Here is an 18182-nt window from a genome sequence, read left to right as displayed (position 1 = left end):
ATTTCATTTACACAATGTTGTGCCTCCAGGAAATGTGCTGCCATTTTTGTAGTTAGTTTCTTACATTGCTTTTGTGCTCGTTTATTCTCGTTTTTACAGCGCGTGTTGTCATACCCACGTATTCCTTGCCACATGGACAAGTGATGAGGTAGACAACATTCCTGCTGTTGCAATTTGTAAATGCTCGTTGTTCCCATTTGGTGCCATTTTGAAAGGTGAGAGTCAGGCTCTTCTCAGTCAGGTGGCAACTATTACAATTACCACAAGGATGGTGTCCATGAAGGCCTCGTAATCTGGTTTGTTGAATCACATTGGTACGGGGTCTGGTATGTACCAGGATGTCTTTCAAATTTCTTCCTCTCCTGTGAGCGAATAAAGGTTTCTCTAGAACTAGAGTACCACTCGTCAGAATCCGCCAATGTTTATTTACCAGCTTTGAGATCTGGTTGGAAACTGAGCTGTACGTTGTTACACAGACTGTTCTGTTTTCTGTCTTTTCTCTCTGAGTGTTATCTTCCAAGAGTGCTTCCCGGTTGTTATTACGAGCCCTTTTCATTGCTTGTTTTATGACTCTATCCGGATACCTTCTCTGTTTCAGTTTTACACTCAGATCGTGGGCTTGGGATTTGTATTTACCCACGTCGCTACAATTGCGGCGTAAGCGTAGGAACTGACCGTATGGTAAATTTTCTCTTAGGTGACGTGGATGGAAACTGTCGTACCTAAGGAGGCAATTCCTAGCTGTGGGTTTAAAATGTGTTTTGTTTTTTAGGTACCCTGCCTCATGGTAGATGTTCAAATCCAGAAACACCATTGATTCATTGGACATTTGGTGGGTAAATTTCAGAAAGGCATTCTGGTTGTTGATCCAAAGCATGAAATCTGCAACCGATTGATCATTCCCTTCCCAGATGACCAAGACGTCATCAATATAATGCCGCCAGGTATGGATTTTACTCCTGAATGGATTGCTGGGATGGAGAATCTTGGTAGCTTCCAGGTGGTGTACATATAGACCCGCTAAGCTCGGCGCGAATGTGCTTCCCATACTCGTTCCGTGACGTTGCAGGTACAGGGTGCCCTCATACTCAAAAAGGTTCTTGGTGAGTGCTATGGAAATACACTCCATTACTACTCCTCGTGGAGTGTGATAATTTCATTGATTGGTATGCAGCACCTCCTCAATGATTAGGAGGGTTTCGTCATGTGGGAGACTGGTGTAAAGGCTCTCCACATCGAGGCTCAGTAATATTTGAGAGTCTGGGTTGAACGGTTGATCTTGTAATAGCTGGAGAACTGCTTTTGTGTCCCTAAGGTATGTGTCCGTTGCCTGAACCAAAGGCCTTAGGAAGGCATCAGCGAATTTTGATAATGGTTCTAGTATGGATGAAATACCGGACACAATGGGGCGACCAGGTGGATTTTGTAGGTTTTTATGAACCTTAGGTATTGTGTAAAATTAGGGTTTTCGAGGGTTTTTTTGTGTCGGAAAAACAGACTCTTTTTTCGAGAGCCAGTTATGGGCAAGGAGTGGTATAGAGCAGTGGCGTAGAGTTTATTGGCACATAGTGTAGTGTTGCAAAGTGGAGTGGTGTAAAGTGCACTGGCTAAGAGTGCAGTGGTGCATAGTAGAGTGGGGTAGGGTGCACTGGCTTAGAGTGGTGTAGAGTGATGCAGAGTAGAGTGAGAGGCATAGAGTGCAGTGGTGCACAGTAGATTGGAGTGGCGCAGTAGAGTGGTGTTGGGTAGAGTGGAGGAGAGAGTAGAGTGGCACAGAGTTCAATGACAGAGAGTTCAGTGGTAAGAGAGTGTAGTGCTGCAGAGTAGAGAGTTGTAGAGTGCAGTGGTATAGAATAGAGTGGTGTACAGTGGTGCAGAGTAATGTGACGTAGAGTGTAATGGTGTAGAGTGGTGTAGCATGAAGTGGCAGAGAGCAGTGTAGTATAGTGGTGTACAGTGCATTGGTGCAGAGTAGATTGGCATAGAGTGTGTTGGTTTTGAGAAAAAGGGTTGTAGGTTGCAGTGGCATGGAGTGGCTTGGTGTGGAGTGGAGCAGAGTGCAATAGAGTGACGTAGACTGCAGCGGCAGAGTAGATAGTTTCTGAATAGAGTGAAGTGGTGTAGAGTGCAGTGGTATAAAGGAGAGTGTCAGAGTACAGTGGTACAGAGTAGATTAGAGTGGCTTGGAGTGGACGTGCGTAGAGTGCAATGTTGCAGAGTATACTGTTGTAGAATGCAGTGGTGTATAATACAGTGGGGTGGCATGCTTTGGCATAGAGTGCAGAGACAGAGTGCAGTGGCGTAGAGTGCAGTGGCATGCAGTAGAGTGGTGCATAGTAGAGTGGAATAGAATAGAATGGTGCAGAGTAGAATAGAGTGGCAGAGAGTACAGTGATGTAGAATAGAGTGGCGTAGAGTGCAGTGGCGTAGAGTATAGTGGTGCAGTGATTTGGCGCAGAGCAGATTACCACAGAATGTATTGGTTTTGAGTAAAGTGGTGAGGAGTGCATTGGCGTAGCGAGAAGTGGCATAGAGTGCAGTGTTGCAGAGTAGGGTGGGATAGAGTGGTGTAGAGTGCAGTGGCAAAGAGTGCATAGTACGGTCTTGTAGGGTAGAGAGCATTGGCGTGGAGTGGTGTTGTGTAGAGTAGAGAGGCGTAGAATGGAGGCGTGGTGCAGAGAAGATTGCAGTGACGCAGTGTGGAGCAGCATAGTGTGGAGTAGTGCAGATTAAAGTGCAGTGGTATAATGTAGAGTATGCATGGTATAGTAGCGTGCTGCGATTACAGACAACACATCTTCAATTGAAATGGCCATTACATTTGTACTCGCATACAGTTTTACTGATAAAAGTATAGAGCGCACAAACGACAATGGGTGGAAATGTCATCACCCAATGCATTGAACTGATCGTCAGCACAGTTCATTTACAGGTATATCAATTTTGTAGTGTGCTAGAAAAAAAAAACATCTGTACAGCTTTCCTCAAGCAGACTCCATTAGTCAGCATGACTGTCACATAAATCCTCACACTTTGAAATCAGAGAAAGAAAAATCAACACCAAGCTTCCTGAAAGACATAGCTTGATATTTGAACTCAGTCTTTGAATGCACCGCAAATGTGACAAGATAAGAACAACATTTAAAGGCCTGCTTATAGAAAGCTCGTTAGTGGAAGAATACAGTAAACAAGGTTTTGCCAACGGGAGGGGAAAACTCGAGCTGGACAGCTTAAAGCAAATAATACCAGCAAATAGAGAATCAGAAAATGTTTGCTGCAAACCACAAAGCCAATGGTAAGCAACGGGCGGAATGCATTCTTAGGTCAACTTTCTGAATCTCCCCAAGATGCCTCCAGCAAACCAAACAGTGCAGGCTGTGACCTAAAAAGACACAATTCTCTTTGTAGTCGAAATACATGTTTCAGGAGCCAAAATTCTCCAAAAACCTGTAACCAGAATAAGATTTCTGGCCCTTCACCCAAAGGACAGAGAGCACCAAGTGCACCCAAAACAGCAGGCGCGTAATAAAGTGGCCCATATTGCATTGTATTGGGAACACATTTTTCATCATAATGCCTAAAAGAACAAACGGGATCAAAAAGAGAACGTAAACCATTATTCGTTCAACCACTATCAAAAGTCCATTAAGTAGGTTTCATTTCACACAAGTTTGACAAAAATGCAGGACAATTCCAGTTCCTCCACTTCCACTGCAAGTTGAGCTCTGTTCTGCTTGGTAAACACACTCTTTATCTAGATAAGGTCATTAAGTACCAGTAGAGAAGCTGGCAGACCAGTTCTGATTCCATACAGAGATTGAAGATGTAGTGGTCCAAGTCCAGGACATCTCCTGTACTACTTCATCTACTAAAGTCTCTGAACCACATGTTGGCATGCAACCAGAAGGGCAGTTTGTGTGATGACTTTAATTTTTTTGAGAAACTGCCATTTAAATCTTTAATGTACAATATCGCCTGCAATGCTTTCAAGCTTTTGTGGTTTCTCTGCACTTTTTTACTTGGCTAGAGTAGCAGTGGTGCCAAACCACACCAAACAATTAGCAATCGATGAAGAATGTGATCTTGGCACCAAACGATAATGGTGTGATGAACTCACAGCAAACTTTTGCCAGTTCAAAAAAAGAGTCACCAATGGACAGGGGGAAACATGTCAGTGCATAAGAATAAGGAGGAAGGTAAAGGTGGTGAAAATAAAGCCACTGCTGGATGTATCCCACACCTCAATTTCTTCCAGTCTGTGATCCCTCTAAGCCACACAGCTTCTCTCTTCATGCCGCGCACAAAGAGCTTGAGAACGCGCACAAAGAAACAAAATGTATCTTTCTTTATGCAGCGCAGAACTGCCCATTACCTAAACCCAAGAAATCAGCTGCATTAAAGGTGTTATGACCTGTCCCTTGATGGCTTAGGGCAGCTTATATGTAGGTGACCTCCACTGGTGCAACTGCTCTAGACCCCCAGAATCCTGTTTACATGAAAGGGGTATCCTGCACTTGAGGACCCGAGGAATCCCAACACCAATTACGTTTCACTGCTCAAAGCAGTAGGCGAGACAACTTAAATACATTATTTACCCCCGTTTTCTTTTACAGCAGAAACACTTTGTATGAAATACCCATGATTGAGAAAGTTGGCAAAAGACTTAGAGTACACATGTAATGAACCAGAACTCAAGACAAATACAGTCCCTAAAACCTGAAAAAGACTATGTCAATTCCTATTTGGGAAAGGAAACAGCCAGGTCTTCAGTTGCTTCCTAAATTTTCAACAGGCATGGTTCACGTGTAATTATAAAGGCAGATAGATTCCAACTAATTGCAGGTGTCGCTAAAGGAAATTTACAGACTAAGGTTTATAAGGCAAAATTTGGCAACCTCAAGGCAAAACTGATTCACTGATCTCAACAAACAGGGAGGCGGGTACCATTTAAACCGTGAATAAACAGGAGAAAGCTCTGGAGTGTATACTGCCTTGTGTAATACTCCTTTATACACTACCTGTAAAGAGTTGAAGACCATTCACTCATTTACTGTCAGCCATTAAGGATGATAGGAAAGGGATATTATGATTCAACCGGTGCAGCCAACATGTAAGTCTTGCAGGACAGTTTTGAATAAATTGAAGGTTCTGAATCAAAAAGCTGGTAGCTCCAGTAAAATGTGTTGCAGTAATCCACCAGGGCAACTACAAACGCATTCAGAATGTGCACTCTCTCAATGCTCAATAGCACGTAGACAAAACTTGAGAGATTTTAGTCCTTTAGAGCTCCAAGCGTTAGAGAACATCGTCTCTTTTCTTGGAAATTATTGTAAAGGGGCCAGACAATCGAGAGAGGAGTGCAAAAAAATATAAAAGTGGCCCACCACTAAGGTGGAGGAAACTGAAATGACTTTGGAGCTATCAGAGGAGGGAATAGCATTAGATAAGGCTTCACTAGAAGCCGTTATCCTGTTTCAAAATTTGATGGTAGAGAGCCTTCGCTCTTCGGAGGTTTAGGAAAATGGCAGGTGAAAGGCACCCGAAAGTCATTAGTCCAAAGAAAAGGATAGTAATAGTAAGACTGACAATTGAAGGAGTTTGAACAGAAAATACATAGAGAGTGACAAAGATCATGAGTAGGCAGAAAGAGCTGACTTCATCTCAAACAGGACAATATGTCCCTGCTAAAGGGGCAGAGGAATGATTAAACTGAATGCTTAGGTCTTTTAATAGGAGTATTGTGAAATTAGGAATAGCCTTGTATTAAAGTAATAACTAACTCATCAAATGTGTCAGCATCCGCAGACGGGGGAAGAGAAACTAAGAAGCATGACCAAAAGCTACCTTAGGGTCTTTCAATTTTACTGTCATTGGTTCTAACCCAGGATTACAGCCACATGAGGCATTCATACATTTCCTTGGGTTTTCACTAAAAAGGAAGGTCATCACCTTGTTTCCTTGGCAATGCAGTTCGAAAAGTAAATAACAGACCGAAGCAATCTCATTACAGGCATCTGAAGTAAAATTGGAAAACCAAGTTTCAGTCACTCACTGCATATCGAGTTTCAAATTCAGAACAAGCTCTTTTAAGGTTGAGAGCTTTTTAACAGCATTGTAAGCGTTTATCAGCAGGGCATACAATGTGGAATTATATCTGCCCAAAGGACACAAAAGAGTTAAATGCAGTCATTGTCCGAGACATATGCACAATTTAGTCATTCACAAAGTCATTTTCAAATTCAGGAGATCAGTGCAATAGCACTATAGCTGGAGTACCATAGATAAAGCAAACTACAAAAGGGTTGTCTATAAAAATGTGCCGGGCACTTGAACAAAGGTGCACAGAGAAGAGTTAGTGAGTGTTTTCTCGCTCTCTGAGCTGTAAATGTATCTTAAATGTGCTCTTGAACTCAAAGCAGACATTAAAATCACAGCAACGTAACACTTTAAAAATGTTGCACTGCACTTTTCTGCAGAGGGTTCTGCTCCAAATCATTCTCTGTGCTTAATTATAGTCAAGGTCCTAGTGCTATAAACCAGCATTCTAAAGAAATAGGTGCATGGTGAAAACTTTTCATTATCACTTTGCAAGCACAAAGGAATGATACCACATTCATTTGAGGGTGATTCTGTGTCACAGAGTGCAATTTAGGGGTTTCTTTCCATAGCACTCTCCTCCAAATAAGGCTATCAGCCCCTTTAAAAAATATAGCTCTGACTAGATGTTGAGTTTATTGACTACAATTAGTGTGCCTTACTGGATTTGAATTGATATTCCTCTACCAAATCCTGGAGATAGACTTGATTAATGGCAGTCACTACGCTTGGCAACTACAATGTATAAAATACCAAATTTAATTAAGAAACTGCCCACCCTGAAAAGCGGTCAGTGCAGAACATTGCCCAAATGTAAGGTGTTCCTTTACAGTGAATTTAATATCTGTTTTGAATACAAGCAATTTAAAACAGAAATTTAAGTGGAGTAAAGTATACCCATTATATAGCACCACAATTCAAATTATATGTAGAACTTGTAGCTTACCTTCATATGATTATACGACGGTACAACAGATGTAATTAGTTTGCATGCCTTTGCCACACATTTTTTAGCGCGCATGTTTTTACCGCGAATATGTATTTACAACGTATGCCAATACCACGCATTGTTTTTAGATGGAAAAACAATGTAATTGTGAGGGAGATCCCCCTCCCCAACTTACCTTAAATGCGTGGTGTTGGCATGCGTTGTAAATGCACATTCACTGTAAAAATATGCGTGCTAAAAAATGCGTGGTAAAGGCACAACAAGGTAAAAACCTCGTTGCAAAGGGCTGTTTCCCCTTCACATAATATTAATCTTGGATGGGTTTCCGCAACCTCATGAGTAAGACAACCATCCACCCAGCTCCTTCCACTGGTAATACACCTCAAATGTGGAAGATAGTAAGCAAAATTGCTAGCAGACTGACTCACTGCTGCTCTGGATTTCACACATAGTCAAGAAAAGTGTCCAAGTGAGTTACACTTAAGAGGGGGAAGTGCCCAACAAGGATTATTAAATGCAGACTGGGCCTGCCCTTTCGAATCGGGTAAATACAAAGAGCATTCAAGGAATGAAATACTCCATGGAATGTCAGTGTGAATTTGCTGAGGGGAATCTGCCAGTTCGTTATAGCTCTGACACCGACTAGAGCTATACACATGGCACAGCAGAGGGCCTGACACATAATAAAGAAGATACTGCCTTACTTAAAACTTACCTCAATGCCTAAGGGGTGCTAAGACCACATTATTAAAAACAATTTAATTGTCCTTGACAGAACTGAAATGATTACCTTGAGTAAATTACCTTCAGCAAAATGAACAATATACTTACCTTCTGTAAGGCTCTTTCTAGTGGATCCTCTACTTAAGCACAGATCCATCTCCTTTAGAACATCCCCTAGGTAATAGACTGGGGGCAGATGTTTGTGTAGCAGTTCTCTCACACGCCACTTAGTTCCACCCCTGAATTGCCCACCTATGTCAGTTTCATGCTGACCCGGACCCTTGGACCCGGAGCACAAAACAAGTGGCAGTATCAATGTGCCGATCTTTGATTTGGGACCTTTTCAGATGGTAAAAAAGAGACCACTCTTGCAGATCAAGGAAGTGGGAGGGCAGTGAGGATTGCACAGTTAGATAGAGTAGCCATCAGAAACTGCATTACCAAAGGTAAGCAACTAGTTCTTCTGATGAGTACTTCAAACCGTAGAGTCATCAACCTTGGAAATAGATACCAAAGCAGTACCTCCCCAGGTGGAGGCTTTCTAGAGTGGGCTCGGACGAAGAGTCCTGACGGACTGAAGAAATAAAATGACCAAACTGTTTGACATGGCGGTCAAAGTAGTAGAGCTTCGCGAACATGAGCACTTTCGCCTGTGTTGTGGCCTGACAGATGTCAACGACGGTAAACATCCTTTACAATGCATGCGATACAACGCATGCCATTACCCCGCATTTTTACTCCACAAAATCTTGTTCAACGCAAGGTTTTTCACCGCAAACCATTACAACGCCTTCCCCAAAGTAACGCCCCAGTGGAGTTAGAATTGTAAATGTAATTGTAAATGGGGAATGTGGTATAATGGATTGCGTTGTAAAGCCCTGCTTTGTAAAAGATTTCACAGAGTAAAAAATACCGGGTAATGGCATGCGTTGTAAAAGCGTGCGGGGTAAAGTGTCCTATTCGTCAAGGACAGGCACTTTGCATGACAGTGGAGTGGTGGCAGCCTTAGCCCTGATTGAATGGGCTCTCAAACCTTCTCGAGACAGCATTTATGGTCAATGCATAGCAGATCTTATGCAAAGGCCTATCCACCTCAACAGAGACCTTTTCTGCACATCCTTTCATTTCTTTGCCCCAGAGAATACCACAAAAAGCTGATCGTACACCAGATGTTCCTTAGTACAATTGTTGTAAAATCTTAGGGCTCTTTGGGGATTCAGCCGATGGAGTCCCTCCTCTTTTGAGGGGTGAGGCAGAGCAAAGAACATAGGGAGGGTGATGGATTTCCCAATGTGAAAAGGAGTCCCAACTTGTCAAGAAGTCCTCAACACTAGCTTGTTCGGAAAAAAAAGATGTGGGGCGGTTGCAACAAGAAAGGTTGGAGCTCACTTAGCAACAAGCTTAATTCATCACAGTGAGGAAAACAGTTGAGTCAGAATAGACAGTGAGCGCCTATGGTTTGGATTGAAGGGGGTGCACATGAGGAAAGGCAGGACCAAATTGAGATCCCACTGTGGCAACACAAACAGTTTGGGAGGGAGCATATATGCCCAACCTTTACTAAACCGCATCACACCAGGTGACTTAAAAAAGAATGGTTTGTCCAGTGTACACAAAAAGGCTCGAAGAGAAAACAAAAAAACTCTACTTATGCCCACTGCAAGACCTTCTGGAAATTCACTGAAAAAAAAGTCAAGTCAAGTTGTTGTCAAGCGAAAACATCAGTTAAAAGTACTATTTTAAACTCAAAACAAACACTAAAATTTACCAGTTGTATTTAAATGAAACGACTCTAAATATCGCACTTGCCTTGCACTGCTTGTGACCTCACACGTTGCATCACTCATGATTTGTTCTAAAGACATCATTGATAACATCACTGATCATATTTGAAATGACATCATTGATGATAACACCGTGTATGGCAAGTGCACAAGTTATAACTACTTAATTTAACTATAACTGGTGAATTTCAGTGTTTTGTGTTAGTTTAAAACTGTATTTTTTAACTGACATTTGCACCTAACTTTTGTGTCACTTTAACCTTTGTTTCTTCAGTGAATTTCTAAGTTTTTTTTTTGTAAAGTAAGATATTACCATACCTAACTATGGGCCATATGTATCATTTCCAAATGCATTCGCAAATGCCGAAATTCGCAGAATTTCAGCGTTTGCGAACGCATTTTCGCAAAATGGTATGTATCACCCAAATCAGCATGCAAAATAAGGAATCGCACAATTTGGATTCCTTATTTTGCGATTGCATTTAAGGAATCGCAAATTTTGCGATTCCTTTATGCAATGTAAGAAGCCAAAAAAATTTGCTAAATGGCCTTAAGGAATTGCAAATTACCACCAACTTGTAGTTGGTGGTAAGTTGTGAATTCCTTGAAAAGTGCACATTTTTGCATTTTTCAAAGTGCCATGTTACGAACATACATGCCCTTAGGGCATGTATGTGCGCCACATGTGCACCCATGCATATTTCAGGGGTGCAACAGGGTGTCCTTTGGACACCCCTGCACCCTTGAAATTATTCTCAATTTGCGATTAGCAGATTGCGAATCGCAAATTGAGAATAACTTATCATTCATTCATATGGGCCTCCTGCCCATAGAAATGAATGGCAAAGTATTCCTTAATTGCAAATTCGGAGTTAGGGATTCGCAATTAAGGAATATCAAGAAAAAGCTAAAAAATTGCAATTTTCTTGATACATACCAATTAGCGATTCTGAAATAGCGATTTCTTAAAAATCGCTATTACAGAATCGCTAATTGGTACCTTGATACATATGGCCCTTAGTCACTTTAACCTTTGTTTGAACATATGACAGTTATTAGGTGATAGCTAATGGAATAATTTAATAAGGCCTGCATTACGAGAGGGACGGTAATTCCAGTTTGATCCATATCCCGACCTACAGGCCCATCAGAATGATAAGCTTAGTGGGAGCATGGGAACTCCATGGTATTTCACCAGAGATTTCACCTGAGGTCATCAGGTGAAATACCAGGTCAAAATATGTTGGCACGTTAAATACAAATCCTGAATGTTATGCCCCTAATCTCAGAATTCCCGTTAGTTCCCCTCCACCTCACTAACAAGAACCCTGAGTAACAATAATTCTGGGAGAAAGGCATTCCATAATGATTTTTGTTTCTTTTTAGAAAATATTTAACCCTATGCATGTTTAGTTGTCAGCAGACAATGTTCTTAATGTGACATCCAATACTGTTGCTTTAGATTCTCAACGCTCCCACAACCCACATTATATGTGTGGCATGAATAGGAATTTATATCACACTGTATTACAGCCTTAGCCTCTCCGAAACCACTCCTACACAACCCTAACACAGTAACAAAATGAAGCACAAAAAGATAAGCACTGTTAAAAGAGCATGAGCAGGTTAACAGCGTGCTTCTGGTATTTTTGTGTAATATTTTGGTCACAGGTTTCATTTCAGACAGGGACAAACTAAGCTCTTCATTTTTCAGAGGTCAAGTACTGTAAAATGGCAAGACCAAACATGAATGATATATGAAAAGCAAATCATTCGTATGTGTATAATTACCTTACTTCCAGGCTTTGGTCCCCTCTTTTTTGGCAGTTTCAAAGGCTCCACTATAGACGTGGAGGCACAGGAGACTAGGTGATGGAGAAGACCCTTGGGCGTTCGTCCACGCCTCTTGTCGATCTTACAGACTTGTTGCAGCGGTGGATGAACTCTGATGGTCCTTGCACTACTTTGCATGCTGAGCTTTTCAGAGCATATATCAGAGGCAGTGATGGGGCTTTTTGGAACCACAACTGTAAGGGAAAATAAGATGAAGGATAAAAGATTAACACATTTACAGGGACCCAGTATTAATACTGTTCTATTCCCAACTACAAACCAGTCAGAAACACAGTTCACTCAGCCTGGTAAACAGCCATTTCAGAGCAAGCATTGGCAAAGCCAACAAGTCTTGGCAATCCCAGAGCTATGGGTGTTGTCAATGCTAATGGCACATTAGCACAGCCATGCACACTTGGTGCCAGCTAGGGCCTGCCCTCCACAGAGTCACCAGTGGAGCGTACAGCTGCGGTCCGTGCAGGTAACAGGGGTGCCGGTTGTAGGGCTGGATCATTTATTTATTTACTTTTCCCTCGACATCGTCCCTCGAAATAACCCTTTTTCTAGCCCTACCGCTGTTACCTGCACGGTCCGAGGCTGGGAGCGTGTAATGTGCCTGCGCCCCTACAGGGGCCTGAGCACTGAAAGCAGCGCAGCAGACACGCATCGACATAGAGAAGAGACATCTATGCAGAAGTTCTCCGCTTACAAATGGCATCATGTAATTACAATGTTATTTACATTTGTTGGCTTAATGTAAGCAATAGTTTTTTAGTTACTGTGATCTCCCTGCATGCATGGAACAATGTATATGTTCTGACTGGGTATGTTTGCTTCCACTATATATTTCTTGTTACATCATGTGAAAGAGATTAATAAAAGGTTTATAAAGGAAATGTATGTTGGTAAATATAACGTATTCACTGTGGTGCTTTAATTTTATGGATGCGACAACCAAAAATCAAGCGCACAGGCATTATAAAATTATAGGTCAAAATGTGATGTAAATATAATCTTGCACTTCTTTGTATTTTATAGAGGTATTTATGTCCGTGCACGACTGAAACATGAAATGTAAAACCAAAGTAAAGTATTTTTTAAGCGAGTATTTTGAAAGTAAATCAGAATTAAAAGTAATGTCACACTGCGTTTATTTGTAACCTGATTTGCTGGTGAAACATTTTAATTGTGATTGCACCCAAAACACACTCTTAAATCGTATTTCTATCACTGCAATGGAAAGAGTTATTTAGGAAAATCTGGTGATTAAAAGCATTTGTTTAAGCGTATGTTTTGCAATTAAATCAGATGCACTCAGAATTAAAACTAATGTTGCACCTGCAAATCAAAATAAAAAATAGACGAGGTATATTGAAAATATTTAACTTTGATTTGCCATTACAACTTAACATTTAATTATGAATGTGTGTGAAGTTCTTTTACAACATGCGCTTACACAAAGGCTTTGCATCGTTTGATTTTGTTTGTAAACGCGCACCCAAAATTGAAGAGATCGAAGTGCGGTTTAGCCTCAAGTTTTGAAAATAAATCACAGGAACGCAGAATTACAAGTATATCATACTGAAGAAGGACCTGAGTGTTGACTAATCATGTATAAAATAGCTAAACAGGCGCCCTCGGACAAATAGCATCTGGCATTTGACCTTGGTCTTTGAATGCACAGCAAAATGTGACGAGATAAGAACAAGATTTACAGGCCTGTTTACAGAGGAGCATGGCACAGCGAATAAAAAGAGAAGTGCTAGTGTTAAGTGTTCTTTAACAAAGAAAACAGTAATTCCCGAAACAAATCCTAAAATGGAAGCAATGGAGGAGATAGTGCGATTGGTCCACAGTCTTGGGGAGAGCTCAACAGCGGGCGAGGCATCACAAATGCATGCCATGGACAAATAGGGAGAAAGATTTGAAAGCAATGTTGGAGACATCAAATGCGAAGCCTGTGTGCGGGCTGAAGCCCACAAAGTATACACAACATGTCTCTTTGAGACAGTGCATGCGCTGTCTAGCCGAGACCTAAAAAAAGCACTCATAATGGTACGAAAAATTTTAGCAGGAACCATCGTACCATTTTATGTTGTGTGAGAAAAGGGTTGTTATGAGCCCTTAAAATGTCAAAATTAAACGTATTTTTACTCAGAAGACTATATAGCGCCTAATTTAGGTAAAACTGTTAACCAATTAAGATGTTTTTTGGTGACAGATGTGACAACTTGTAACCCAAACTAAAGATTGCATCCTTGAGAAGGCATTAGCAAAGCAAAGAGGTCTGACCTTGACAAACTGGTGCAATGCAACTTACTTTATTTTTTTTTTATTGAAAGCAGGTACAACAAAAACAAAAAGAAAATATATCACCTCCTAATGCTAGCTGCTATATGCTTGCAATAAAAAAGTCAAACTAAAAACAATTCACTGACGAAGATATTTTAAAACAACTTTAAAAAATCTGACAGAAAATATTTTGCCATTTAAATGGAAACGTGAATTGCAGGTAAAATTAATGACTGGTAACGTTATTATTTAAAACAAATAGGTCCTCTCTGAACCACGTGTCACTACACCGAAAATAACTATGAGTAGGTGGATGTAAACAACGTTAACACTCTTTGTGCAGCCACTCAAATAGAAGCCATTGTACACTATGTTATTTTTTTAACATACAATAGTCTTCCAAGAAAGCTAAAGCAGTTTCAAAGACCAGACCCAAAAAGGGCACGACTGTCGATTGTTGAAAACATCAGCTAGCAATAAGGGCGGCAATGGGAGACAGAGTCACATCTCCATTTTTACATGATAGATAGGGTTTAAAAGATGCGGACAAAAGATTAGATTAAAAGATAATGCAAAACGTACAGTTTACATTAGAAATATTGCAACCAGCCTAGGCAACAACTTATTTTGCACGCTGAAAGGCTCTGCAACTAAGTGAGAGAGTCCACTGAGGCATTGCAATGACTGTCATTGTGTTGGCAAAAATAAACCAAATAAACGGAGCATTAGAAGGTGTGTTGATCTGTGAAACTGTAATATTAGTACACATATGTACCACTGGGTAATGTAATTCGTAATGCTACCTTCATTAATCCTCTGTGTGCCATTCTATATTAAAATGTCTTATTAACTACCCCTGAGAAAGGACAAAAGATTACATGCATGCTATTTGGTCTCTCACCAACTTAAATGACTTCTCAATGTGCCATGGACCACATCTTTACGAATCTGTAAGGTTTTATATATTTATATTTTGATACCTTCTAAATCCTGTATTTGCAATGGCTTTTTAAATCACGCAATAAAGTTATTATTTATTTGTTATATATATTTACAAGAGGTCGCTTTGCCGAGGGTAAATGTAGAAAATACCCACCAGATTGCCTACTGGAAAGTGGAATACAACTTAAAATATCATCTTGTTGCTGATGAAAGAGTCCATGTCTATTCTGCCTCCAAATGCTTCTTATTTTTGATACACCCTATATGCCCCCCACTGTTCCTAGACACACCAATATTATGTAATTTGCTGTGCTCTACTGGTTCCTCACAAAATCTCAAAACTTTCAGAGACCTACTTAAACCTTACCTCCTCAACGTCATTAATCCTGACCCCTTTATGTGACCACCAAAGCGTTGAGTATTGGCTGTCCATGCTGTCCCACGGGGAAGCGGGCATGCCCTGTACGACCTCTGAGCAGTTGGACCCCACACCGTTGAGCCAATAAAAACAAAGGGAGTAGGTTTTGCCCGCGGTCGGCGGAGAGATCCTGGAGGTCCCCGCCACTTGCACCTTCACAACACTACTGCTACAGCTACCCCTAGAGGTGATGGATGCCCGAAAGAAATTCAGGAAGCCATTTAGACACTTCCGGCTGGGAAAATTCCCAGCCCTAATATTTTCCCGTTGCCACTGTACAAAAAGCATGTATAACAGTTAATTCCAATGCTGTTGCGCATGTGCAATGAAGCTCTGAAAATGGGAACCTGCCACGTGACTTATGGGGGGAGCACGATCCCGGTGATCCAGAAACCGCAGAAGCCTCCTGACCGGTGTGACTCTTAGAGACCCATCTCCATTATTAACATGGAGACCAAGATTCTGGCTATGGTGTCAGCCAATTGCCTGGTAAAGCCGATCCAAATAGTAGTGTGTCCAGACCATAACGGCTTGATGCCAGGGCGAAGCACCCCTCATTGCCTCAGATGCCTAAATAACACAATTGCCCTAGCTGCTCACTTCACTGAATGTAGGGCCCTCATATCAACTGATTTCGAAAAAAGCATTTGACTCTGTCTGCTAGCAATATCGGACTTGGCCAATTATAGGCCAATCTCTCTCCTCCCCGGAACCAGTAAAATCGCTGAAAAGCTAGTTAATAAAAAGCTTTCGCAGTTTCTGGAGACCAACAACCTGCTCAGAAGCTCGCAAACTGGATTCCGCCCAGGGCAGGGCACTGACATCGCCCTACTGGCTGCAGTGGAGGAGGCCAGAGCCCTTTTGGACGCAGGAGGATCAGTGGCAGTGATACTCCTGGACCTCAGTGCGGCCTTCGACACCGTCAACCATCGGGGTCTAATTCAGCGACTCAAGAACATCGGTGTTGAGGGCACCGCCCTGAGCTGGTTCAAATCATTCCTTGGCCACCGCTCCTTTCAGGTCTGGGAGAATGACATCCCCTCCTCCGAAACCCCCCTCCAATGTGGCGTGCCCCAGGGCTCAGCTTTAAGCCCGACATTATTTAATGTCTACATGTCCCCATTGGAGGAGGTTGTCAACCCGTTCGGAGTGAAAATCATCAGCTACGCTGATGACACTCAATTAGTGGTGTCTCTATCCCACCCTGACCAAGAACCATCGGACCTCTACAACTGTCTTGCTGAAATTCAAGGTTGGATGAATAGCTCGTCATTAAAACTTAATGGCTCTAAAACAGACATTCTCCTCCTTGGCCAGAAGGGGCTCACCCTCCCTCAGAATATCTGGCCCCCCTGCCTGGGTGAACCCCCTGCTCCCAAGTCTGAGATTAAGAGCTTGGGAATTTGGCTTGAAAAAGATCTGTCTTTCAAGACTCAAGCCAAAAAAATAGCTGGGACTTGCTTTGGGCTCCTCAAATCTATCAGGAAGATTTTGCCCTTACTTCCTCCTGTCTCCCAGAAACTGTTAATCCAAGGCCTCATTTTATCAAGGCTAGATTACAGCAACACCATCTATTTGGGAGCTCCTGAGGCAACCCTCAATAAACTGCAAAGGATCCAGAACGCCGCGGCCCGGATTCTAACCAACACCCCGGCTAGATCTTCAGCCAAACCAGACCTGAAACATCTCCACTGGTTTCCAGTGAGAGAGCGAGTGAAGTTTAAAGCTCTCTGTCTGTCACACAGGCTCTTACAGGATAATGGCCCTCCCATCTTAAAATTCATCAGGCCCTACAAAGCCTCAAGATCCCTCCGATCTGACCATGAATACCTCATCACTGTTCCTAGAGTGAAGAAGGTGCGCATGGGTGGACGGCGCTTCTCTGTCAACGCCGCCCGCCTTTGGAATTCCCTTCCCCGGGATCTTAGGACGGAACCAGATTACCTCCGATTCAGGAAGCGACTGAAAACTTACCTGTTCCCCTGATCTTTTTTTTTTTTTCCTCCCTCTCCCCCTGTTACCCTCTGGTTTGTCCGGACCTTAGCGCTTGGATACTTACGGGTGACTACGCGCTTTACAAAACCTAATAATAATAATAATATATGTTCCACCTACTGGAGCATATGAACTTTGGTTCACTCTTTTGCCGCTGCGTCTAAGTACTCTATGTAAAACCAAGGGCAAGGGTCCCAATGAATGGAGAACTCTACCAGGCCTTTAACAAAGAATGAGGAACGAGACAGGGTTGCTACCTGTCGCCGCTCCTATTCGTCCTCGTTATGGAGCCCCTGGCTGAGTGAATCCGATGTGACACTCGGTTCTGCGGATTCTGCTGGCCCAACGGATGCGAATTCAGGGTGTTGCTGTATGCTGATGACCTCCTACTCTTTATTAGCGACCCCAAAATCTCTCTCCTCGTTTCCTATCAATGTTCGAAATGTAGGCAGCTGCATCTGGTCTCAATACGAACTAGCACAAATCCACCTACATCCCTTTAACTGACCCACAACTAACTAGACATTAGGGCTGCCTACCCAATACAATGGGCTACTCAGCACTTCAAATACCTAGCGATGCACACTGCCCTCACCCAACAACAGGCATTGGACCTCAACATCTCCCCTTTATTAAATTGGGTACGTAAGGACATGGACCACTGGGAAAATATAGCAGACAAGAAAATATAGCAGACACAGGAGTCTTATGTAAGATGATGAAACTGCCCAGGCTCCTCTATATGCTACAAACCTACCCACAGTATATTCCACCCACCTTTTTTCACACCTTGCAGGTAGGTGGACACACAGTGGAATTCCTCTGGGCAGGAGGTCAGCCCGCCATCTCTTACCGCAAATGTGTTCTGAGCCCTTACGATGGGTGTTTAGGAATCACATATGTGTATAAAGTTATGAAACTGGGCTAGACACCTAGTCCCCCCATCCACAGCAGCAGAAATCCGCAATCTTGAACATCATGGCATATTCAACCTACTCAACAGCTTCGATACAGCGACGCCCCTTCCAGCTACCACGCAAACATCTCTTACATATTGGTATCAGGCACTACGATGGATCGGGTGGCATGGTGTCCCGACAGCAGTAAAACCATTGTGGGTCAGGAGCTGGCCTAAGCACACAATGGCACT

The 18182-nt window shown here is 42.3% G+C and overlaps 1 protein-coding gene across 4 annotated transcripts in view; it reads right to left on the bottom strand.

Annotated features, from left to right (window-relative positions):
* SCMH1 (Scm polycomb group protein homolog 1) overlaps positions 1-18182 on the bottom strand; it is a 407761-nt gene that overhangs the window by 122210 nt on the left and 267369 nt on the right. For all 4 annotated transcript variants that reach the window (XR_013608787.1, XR_013608788.1, XM_078681906.1 and 1 more), the window contains exon 9: positions 11344-11579. Coding sequence is in view for 2 of the 4 variants with exons in the window: in XM_078681906.1 (XP_078538032.1) it covers positions 11344-11579 (236 nt within the window). In the remaining 2 variants the exon portion in view is untranslated. The remainder of the gene's footprint in view (positions 1-11343; positions 11580-18182) is intronic.

Source organism: Lissotriton helveticus, chromosome 3_1 (genome assembly GCF_964261635.1).
Source record: "Lissotriton helveticus chromosome 3_1, aLisHel1.1, whole genome shotgun sequence".
Lineage (NCBI taxonomy): Eukaryota > Metazoa > Chordata > Amphibia > Caudata > Salamandridae > Lissotriton > Lissotriton helveticus.
The sequence above is the reverse complement of the archived record's forward strand: the minus strand, read 5'-3'. Positions and strand labels throughout refer to the sequence as shown.